The following is a 10,401-nucleotide window of genomic DNA, read 5'->3' on the forward strand; positions in this document are numbered from 1 at the left end:
TAACAGGCGAAACATTCCTCGACCAACTGAACATCCACTTGCCACCTGGATGAACTAGTTTATCCAAAAGCATGAACATAAACATTACTGATGCAGAATAAATTAATATACACTACCGTTCAAAAGTTTGGGGTCACATTGAAATGTCCTTATTTTTGAAGGAAAAGCACTGTATTTTTCAATGAAGATAACTTTAAACTAGTCTTAACTTTAAAGAAATACACTCTATACATTGCTAATGTGGTAAATGACTATTCTAGCTGCCAATGTCTGGTTTTTGGTGCAATATCTACATAGGTGTATAGAGGCCCATTTCCAGCAACTATCACTCCAGTGTTCTAATGGTACAATGTGTTTGCTCATTGGCTCAGAAGGCTAATTGATTATTAGAAAACCCTTGTGCAATCATGTTCACACATCTGAAAACAGTTTAGCTCGTTACAGAAGCTACAAAACTGACCTTCCTTTGAGCAGATTGAGTTTCTGGAGCATCACATTTGTGGGGTCAATTAAACGCTCAAAATGGCCAGAAAAACAGAACTTTCATCTGAAACTCGACAGTCTATTCTTGTTCTTAGAAATGAAGGCTATTCCACAAAATTGTTTGGGTGACCCCAAACTTTTGAACGGTAGTGTACAATATTGTTTTATCAATATTCTTTAATTTTCCACCAATTAAATGAAGTGACAAGTCAGAGGGGGTATCAAAGGTTTCTGGGTTACAGATAAAATGATTGTCATTTTTAAGTAGCAGTAGAGTGGAAAAACAAGTTAATAGTTTTTCATTGTATCCATTAAACCATATCCAATTGTGTTTACAATCCGCAAAGTATGTGAAAATACCGTCTAAACATCACAAAATGCCACAAATTCAGTCAGCCATTTTGAATAAATAATTAAATAAATAAATACATAAAAAGTCCGCTAACAATGTAGTCAATGGGGGCTCTCTATTTTGCCCAAAAAACCCTCTAAATAACCATCCAAACCAGGCCAACAATACTCTGTATACTTAACGTGAGCTGAATATTAACCAAATACTAGCAATGTTATCATAAGCACTGTCACAAACAATTTTTTTCGCGGCGCAATGATGCAGACTGCTAAGTAGCCCTCTGCTGCTTTACTGTGAGCTGGCCGCGATGTCCTGCTGCTCCCGCATCATCACGTCTCGGCTCGTCAAAGTTATTCTAGATTATAGATAATGCCTCTCATCTGGATATTAAGAGGATTTAGCAATACATCTAGAAGTTGTTCATCTGTGACATTCAATTAAATTTACACCAAAACACACAAAACCAAAGACAGTCTGCGGGGAGACTTTACTTGTTAACCCTTTGTGTGGATCATGGTTAATTCTTCATCTAAATGGGAAGATATGGACATCTTATCACAGTGAGAGCAGACATCATACAGCAGGGGTCACCAACTTTTTTGAAACCAAGAGCTACTTCTTGGGTACTGATTAATGCGAAGGGCTACCAGTTGGATACACACTTAAATAAATTGCCAGAAATACCCAATTTGCTCAATTTACCTTTAACTCTATGTTATTATTAATAATTAATGATATTTACACTTAATTGAACGGTTTAAAAGAGGAGAAAACACGAAAAAAATGACTATTACATTTTGAAACATAGTTTATCTTCAATTTTGACTCTTTAAAATTCAAAATTCAACCGAAAAAAAGAAAAGAAAAACTAGCTAATTCGAATCTTTTTGAAAAAATTAAAAAAATAATTTATGGAACGTCATTAGTAATTTTTCCTGATTAAGATAAATTTTAGAATTTTGATGACATGTTTTAAATAGGTTAAAATCCAATCTACACTTTGTTAGAATATATAACAAATTGGACCAAGCGATGAGGTGGCGACTTGTCCAGGGTGTACCCCGCCTTCCGCCCGATTGTAGCTGAGATAGGCTCCAGCGCCCCCGCGACCCCAAAGGGAATAAGCGGTAGAAGATGGATGGATGGATGGACCAAGCTATATTTCTAACAAAGAAAAATCATTATTTCTTCTAGATTTTCCAGAACAAACATTTTAAAAGAAATTCAAAATACTTTGAAATAAGATTTAAATTTGATTCTACAGATTTTCTTGATTTGCCAGAATAATTTTTTTGAATTTGAATCATAATAAGTTTGAAGAAATATTTCACAAATATTCTTCGTCGAAAAAACAGAAGCTAAAATGAAGAATTAAATTAAAATGTACTTATTATTCTAAACAATAAAAAAAATACATTTACTTGAACATTGATTTAAATTGTCAGGAAAGAAGAGGAAGGAATTTAAAAGGTATATGTGTTTTAAAAATCCTAAAATCATTTTTAAGGTTGTATTTTTTCTCTAAAATTGTCTTTCTGAAAGTTATAAGAAGCAAAGTAAAAAAATTAATGAATTTATTTAAACAAGTGAAGACCAAGTCTTTAAAATATTTTCTTGGATTTTCAAATTCTATTTGAGTTTTGTCTCTCTTAGAATTAAAAATGTTGGGCAAAGCGAGACCAGCTTGCTAGTAAATAAATAAAATTTAAAAAATAGAGGCAGCTCACTGGTAAGTGCTGCTATTAGAGCTATTTTTAGAACAGGCCAGCGGGCTACTCATCTGGTCCTTACGGGCTACCTGGTGCCCGCGGGCACCGCGTTGGTGACCCCTGTCATACAGTAAGCTATCATTTTATTATGTTTGTAATTTGGTATTCTTGTTTAGCACTTGGCATTACTACTACATGATGCTTAGTGTTTCACTAAAGCTGGATCTGTTTAACAGCTTCTTAAACTTGTAGCCCATCTTCCTTATATTCACGATCAACAACAAAAGATTCTGGACCATATTTTTTCCCAAAGTAATTGTTATTGGCTCTGAGAAAGTCTGCACGATTTAGCATTGTTTTTGCTGTTGTTCTTGTTGATGAAGTGATCTGTGGTTCCTACCTCTACATCACGCGATGATGTGTCTGACTCGCTCATTATTTCTCAAAATGGTTCAGGAATCTTTGTGAAATTGATACTGTTTTGATCATATCTATTTGTAAACTTTGGAAGTCTTTCAGTGTCATACATCTAATATATATGATAATAGCTACAATCTAGAGCAGTGTTTTTCAACCTTTTTTGAGCCTAGGCACGTTTATTGCGTTGAAAAAATGCGGAGGCACACCATCAGCAGAAATCATTATACAACGAAACTCAGTTGACAGTAAAAAGTCGTTGTCACAATTGTTGGATATGACTTTAAAGCATAACCAAGCATGCATCAATATAGCTCTTGTCTCAAAGTAGGTGTACTGTCACCACCTGTCACATCACGCCCTGACTTATTTTGAGTTTATTGATGTTTTCCTGTATGTAATGTTTTCGTTCTTGTCTTGCGCTCCTATTTTGGGGTTTTTTCTCTTTTTTTGGTATTTTCCTGTAGCAGTTTCATGTCTTCCTTTGAGCGATATTTCCCGCATCTAATTTGTTTTAGCAATCAAGAATATTTCACTTGTTTTTATCCTTCTTTGTGGGGACATTGTTGATTGTCATGTCATGTTCGGATGTACTTTGTGGACGCCGTCTTTGCTCCGCAGCAAGTCTTTGCTGTCGTCCAGCATTCTGTTTTTGTTTACGTTGTAGCCAGTTCAGTTTTAGTTTTGTTCTGCATAGCCTTCCCTAAGCTTCAATGCCTTTTCTTAGGGGAACTCACCTTTTTGTTTATTTTTGGTTTAAGCTTTAGACACAATTTTACCTGCACACTGCCTCCCGCTGTTTCCGACATCTACAAAGCAATTAGCACCGGCTGCCACCTACTGATATGGAAGAGTATTACACGGTTACTCTGCCGAGCTCTAGAACAACAACAAATAATTTGCAGACTACAATTACTGGTTTGCAAAAAATATTTTTAACCCAAATAGGGGAAATTAGAAAATCTCAATCGGCACACCAGACTGTATCTCACAGCACACTAGTGTGCCGCGGCACAGTGGTTGAAAAACACTGATCTAGACGCAATTTGCTTTCCTACTCTACTGGTACTGTAAAGGGGATCTATGATGATTTTAATCTACATTTAAAACACTTCCCTGTCGTCCAGATAACATGTATTGATAATGCTTTGTGTGTACATTTTTCATAACTTTTGCTGCACGGTCACTTTGATAATCCATTTTCATAGGCTGTCTGCAAAATGTGCAATTCTGCAGACATTCTCAGATTGCAAAAGTATATTTTTTCTTTTGAAAATGGACACTGTCTAATTATATATGGTAGCTATGTTTTTTCCAGACAATTGGCTTCATAAACATGATATAGATTCACCCGGTCACAACATTAGGTACACATGCACACTCTCAGATCGATGCAGGGCTGCATTAAAAAAAAAAGCTGCCTTTAGCAGCATTTATGTCACCGCACGTCAGTAAGCGTTACTTAATGTCTAAATAAGTGCTTCCACGTTGCGGTGGCGTCAGGACGTACCCCATGGAAAAAAATCCAAAACTGAGTGATTTGACGCTTTGGCAATGTTTAACACAAGTATCCAACAATGTACAAACCCCGTTTCCATATGAGTTGGGAAATTGTGTTAGATGTAAATATAAACGGAATACAATGATTTGCAAATCCTTTTCAACCCATATTCAGTTGAATGCACTACAAAGACAACATATTTGATGTTCAAACTCATAAACTTTTTTTTTTTTTTGCAAATAATAATTAACTTAGAATTTCATGGCTGCAACACGTGCCAAAGTAGTTGGGAAAGGGCATGTTCACCACTGTGTTACATGGCCTTTTCTTTTAACAACACTCAGTAAAGGTTTGGGAACTGAGGAGACACATTTTTGAAGCTTCTCAGGTGGAATTCTTTCACATTCTTGCTTGATGTACAGCTTAAGTTGTTCAACAGTCCGGGGGTCTCCGTTGTGCTATTTTAGGCTTCATAATGCGCCACACATTTTCAATGGGAGACAGGTCTGGACTACAGGCAGGCCAGTCTAGTACCCGCACTCTTTTACTATGAAGCCATGTTGATGTAACACGTGGCTTGGCATTGTCTTGCTGAAATAAGCAGGGGCGTCCATGGTAACGTTGCTTGGATGGCAACATATGTTGCTCCAAAACCTGTATGTACCTTTCAGCATTAATGACGCCTTCACAGATGTGTAAGTTACCCATGTCTTGGGCACTAATACACCCCCATACCATCACAGATGCTGGCTTTTACACTTTGCGCCTATAACAATCCGGATGGTTCTTTTCCTCTTTGGTCCGGAGGACACGATGTCCACAGTTTCCAAAAACAATTTGAAATATGGACTCGTCAGACCACAGACACTTTTACACTTTGTATCAGTCCATCTTAGATGAGCTCAGGCCCAGCGAAGCCGACGGCGTTTCTGGGTGTTGTTGATAAACGGTTTTCGCCTTGCATAGGAGAGTTTTAACTTGCACTTAAAGATGTATCGACCAACTGTAGTTACTGACAGTGGGTTTCTGAAGTGTTCCTGAGCCCATGTGGTGATATCCTTTACACACTGATGTCGCTTGTTGATGCAGTACAGCCTGAGGGATGGAAGGTCACGGGCTTAGCTGCTTACGTGCAGTGATTTCTCCAGATTCTCTGAACCCTTTGATGATATTACAGAGCGTAGATGGTGAAATCCCTGAATTCCTTGCAATAGCTGGTTGAGAAAGGTTTTTCTTAAACTGTTCAACAATTTGCTCAGGCATTTGTTGACAAAGTGGTGACCCTCGCCCCATCCTTGTTTGTGAATGACTGAGCATTTCATGGAATCTACTTTTATACCCAATCATGGCACCCACCTGTTCCCAATTTGCCTGTTCACCTGTGGGATGTTCCAAATAAGTGTTTGATGAGCATTCCTCAACTTTATCAGTATTTATTGCCACTTTTCTCAACTTCTTTGTCACGTGTTGCTGGCATAAAATTCTAAAGTTAATGATTATTTGCACAAAAAAAATGTTTATCAGTTTGAACATCAAATATGTTGTCTTTGTAGCATATTCAACTGAATATGGGTTGAAAATGATTTGCAAATCATTGTATTCCGTTTATATTTACATCTAACACAATTTCCCAACTCATATGGAAACAGGGTTTGTAACTTTCGTAAGTCAGAAAATACGAAATTCATCATAGGTCCCCTTTAAGATCATTCTGATGATTTCACTATGGACGTATTTTGTGTATTAAATGAATGTTCTACTTTTAGAGCAAAAAGTGACACCTCCACCAGGCTATACACTGACTGTCCAGGCGGCTCCTGTTGGACAGAGCATCTCGTCTCAAGCCTATTGTCTTCCTACACGATCGTCGGCACACACCAAGAGGCCGGTCGCTCCCCGAGTAGAGCAGAGAAAAGGGGAACAAGAAGAGGTGGTCCAGGTTGTTGCATCTTACCCCCATGACAGAGAGCCAGGGGAAGGCATAGACTCTGAACATATCATACCAGACTCCGAGTGTTCACACATCGAAAAAGACTACGAGGAGAAGGATTTGTTTACGCTCAACAGGGAGGAAAGTGACAGTTTTATTCTCGATTCTCTCACATCCAAACAGTCGATACCCACCGACGACACCCAGAGGGAGAATGCCGTGTTGCGTTCAGAACTGCATGACATGCGTGTGGAGCTCCAAAAACGATTGGAGGACCTGGAAGCCCAGCGACGGGCTGAAGTGGAGGCCCGGACCCGCCTGAAACAGCTGAGCCGGAAACAGGCCAGCCAAGGTGCAGAGAGAGAGGAGCAGGACAAGCAATGGAAGGCTCAGGTGGAGAAAGAGAAGGCCGAGAACGACCGGTTGAGAACGGTCCTCGCCACCTTGGAGGCAGACATGGAGAGAGAGAAGGAGGACGAGGAAAAAGAGGAGCAGGATGGGACAAAGCGGGCTCAAGAGGACCGGGAGACGGAAATGATGCAGCTTAACTTCCAGCTGAAGGAGCAGCTTAGTCACCTGAAAGTCCAGCTGGCTTTAGAGCGAGAAGGTAGAGAGCAAGAAAAAGAGGAGCGGACTCAAATCACTACCAAAGACCGAGAAGGAAAGCGAGAGCTGAGCAAGAAACTGGAGGAACTTACAGCTGAGCTCGCTGAGCTGAAGCGCGTCAGAAAAGAAGAGTCTGTGCGTGAGGAGAAACTCCCAGCCAGCAGCCCCGTGACGTATCTGACGCTCCACAATGACCAACTCGACTTCATTGTCCCGGATAACAAACCCTCGTCGCCAGAGCAACATGTCCTCCTCTGCCAGTCCACAAACCAGCACAACACACTGGTCTCCCAGGCAACGGCAGATCTCATCCAAGAGGAGCGAGCTGCAATGAGACCACAGCACTTAGTGCTGTCAGACGAGGTCACTGAAATGAGAGACGGCACTTTGACTCACTCTGAACTCCAGAAGGGAGAGTCCGTCATCTCTGACCTCAACCGAGAGATTGAGCGACTGAGGACAGAAAATGCGCAGGAGACAGAGCGTGCTAACCAGTTCCAAATTAAACTGACAGCCCTTCAAAACCAGGTAATCAAACTATGCTACCAAATGATACAATGCTACACTACCGTTCAAAAGTTTGGGGTCACCCAAACAATTTTGTGGAATAGCCTTCATTTCTAAGAACAAGAATAGACTGTCGAGTTTCAGATGAAAGTTCTCTTCTTTAAGACTAGTTGAAAGTTATCTTCATTGAAAAGTACAGTGCTTTTCCTTCAAAAATAAGGACATTTCAATGTGACCCCAAACTTTTGAACGGTAGTGTATTTAAAAAAAAAAAAAAGATTTCTGGTTGTCGCAAAGTCTGTCAGAACCTCCCTCAGTGTCACAAATGAAAATTAACCATATTTAGGACTACTTGATTAACCTTTGCCCTCTTTTGTCAGTTGACCAGTCAAACTCAGCAGCTGACTCTGGGCTTTGAGAAGCAGAGCCAGTACATATCAGGACTTCTGGCTGAACTGCAGGAGAAGGACCGCGCTCTCCTCGGCCAAAAGGAGGAACTGCAGCGCTGCAAGCCAGCGCTGGGTGCACTAAAGGATGAAAGAACGGGGGATGAGACGAGGAGGAGAAAGAAAGAAAAAGTCTGTGAATGCCGATCAGAAGTTGCACTGGACTCTGTGGATTCTTTAGTGCGGCAGACAAATCCTCCAACAGGCAATGTCATCACTTCCAGCCTTCTCACCAACTCTGATCAGCAGAAACACGTAGCGGTGACACAAGTGCATGACTTTGTATGCTCAGATAAGACTGAATGTAGCCAGGGTTCTAGTATTAAAGCTGTGTGTAGTCAAGAAGAAGGACAAGCACAAGTAAATGCACCACATCTCTCCCTCCAACGTGAGAATGAACGTACTGAGACTCGAATCCTCTCAGACACAACCAACTTGGAACCAAGTGACACTCTGTCTCGCTCAATAACGCCCAGTGCATCACAGGACATCACATCGGAGATGAGAAGAACGGAAAATGAGGTCAAAGATTTCGAGAGGGAAGAACAACAAGATGGCGCCTCACAGAGCCTCATCAGCCACCTGCAGCAACAGGTAGTTAGTGTTGGACTGGATTTTAACTTTCACACGTTTGTCCAGAGATGAAGATTTAAGTCAGTGCATGTTCTTCTATTTCTTTCCAGGTGGTGGCGCAGCAGAGGAGGCTTCAGGAAGTCTCTGAGGTGGCCCAGCAGCAGGCTGAAGAGCTGGCCATCTGGAGATTAGCTTGTCAGCCCAACTCCAGTTCGGATCAAGACCAGCTCCTTCCCAACTCAGAGGACCAGTCGGAAATGGACCCTAGTCACATGACCCATACGGACAACAGCCTGGCGCTGGTCACCAGAGAGGATGAGGTTTTGCTCTCCTGTGGCTCCAACAGGCTGCAAGGCCGCATGCTCTCCACCAGGTACACAAACTAGTTTTATGCCTGGTTCACACCAACGGCGCTTGCCGCGCTTTAAAGCGGCGAGCAAAGCGCCGTCATTTTTGTCAATTTTTCCACGAATATCCCGATCTCCGAAGTAATGTTATGCTTTGATACGCTCTGATACGCTCTGATACGAATTAGTTGCCGCTTTGTTACCGGTCCTCACGATTTGATGCCGCTTCGATCCCGCTTTGATACGCTTTAAATCACGCTTTGATACGTTTTATTACGCTTTATTGAACTTTATTACACTTTGATGCGATCCTGACGCTTTAAATCAGGCTCTGACACGATTATCAAGCTCTGTTGTGCATTGTTACAACAAAAATAAGAAAAAAATGTGAAAAACTCAGTATACTAAGTTTTCCCCACATTTTTTTAGATGTATCTATTTATTTGATTTCTCTTTTTGTTTTATTATATACAGGATAAAACACATAATGTAATAAAAAAGAGAAATATGATAAACAAATAAGTAAAAAAAAAAAGTGAAAAACTCAGTATACTGTTTTCCACACATTTTTTGTATTCATTTATTTTTTCAATTTCTCTCTTTTTTTCGTTATATTATGTTTATTATTTATTATTTATTATGTTTTATTTCTTTTATTTCTTTGTCATCTTAATAAATATCTATCTTTCATTTCTTATGCTAGTTGACAATAATAAAAGGCATTTCTTTTAAACTTAACATATTCTCTTTATTATTAACATTTTCATACAGAAAAATTATAGACAGTAATGTCAAACTGCAACATCAAACAGCAGAAGTACAGAAACAATGATCATCGTATAAAAAAGGCAATGATGCAAAAGAGAATGGATTTGTAATCCTGTGTTGGTTTTACATAAAGTTTCAATGTCACTAGTCAATATCACAGTCACTTCTTATTGCGCTTCGAACCAAGATCTGTTAAGCTTTCCTACGCTTTGAGTCAAGCTTTGCTGAGTTTTGTCAGGCTTTATCAGGCTTTGATACGCTCTCGGCGCTTTATTCCGTTCTTGACAGAGCGCAGAATTTTTTTAAACCGTTTAAAAATTTTTGGCGAACTTGCCGCATGTCCCGCTTCACTACAAGCTTTCCCACGATCCATTAGGACCCTCACGCTTTAATCAGGCTTTGTTACTCTTTAACGCCGCTTTGCTTGCATGCTTTAAAGCGCCGTCAAAGCGCCGTTGGTGTGAACCTAGCATTACCCTCAGGGGACAAAGGCTGCCATTTTTGTCCTCGCAGTTATTTTTTGCTATTTTTGTTACTTCATTATACTTAATTTTTCCTTAAGAGGGTTTTTTCATGTTTAGGACTGATGTTTATTGAGAAATTTGAGTAAAAAAAGTATAAAAAAGATGAAATCCAAAATGTTTTTCAATGTTCCCTGAGGGAACATTGTACAATTTTATAAAATACATTCCTTTTCCTTTATTTAACCAGGTAAAAAGTCACTGAGATTAAACATTTCTTTTACAATAATAAGTAATAATA

At 39.7% G+C, this 10,401-nt stretch overlaps 1 protein-coding gene across 1 annotated transcript in view; it reads left to right on the forward strand.

Moving 5' to 3' along the window:
• The window catches only part of si:dkeyp-115e12.6 (centromere protein F), a 45,389-nt gene that overhangs the window by 22,787 nt on the left and 12,201 nt on the right, over nucleotides 1-10,401 (forward strand). Inside the window, exons 13-15 of the mRNA XM_062044233.1 lie at nucleotides 6,229-7,526; nucleotides 7,886-8,545; nucleotides 8,635-8,897. Of these exons, the coding sequence (XP_061900217.1) occupies nucleotides 6,229-7,526; nucleotides 7,886-8,545; nucleotides 8,635-8,897 (2,221 nt within the window). The remainder of the gene's footprint in view (nucleotides 1-6,228; nucleotides 7,527-7,885; nucleotides 8,546-8,634; nucleotides 8,898-10,401) is intronic.

This window comes from Entelurus aequoreus, linkage group LG04 (genome assembly GCF_033978785.1).
Source record: "Entelurus aequoreus isolate RoL-2023_Sb linkage group LG04, RoL_Eaeq_v1.1, whole genome shotgun sequence".
Lineage (NCBI taxonomy): Eukaryota > Metazoa > Chordata > Actinopteri > Syngnathiformes > Syngnathidae > Entelurus > Entelurus aequoreus.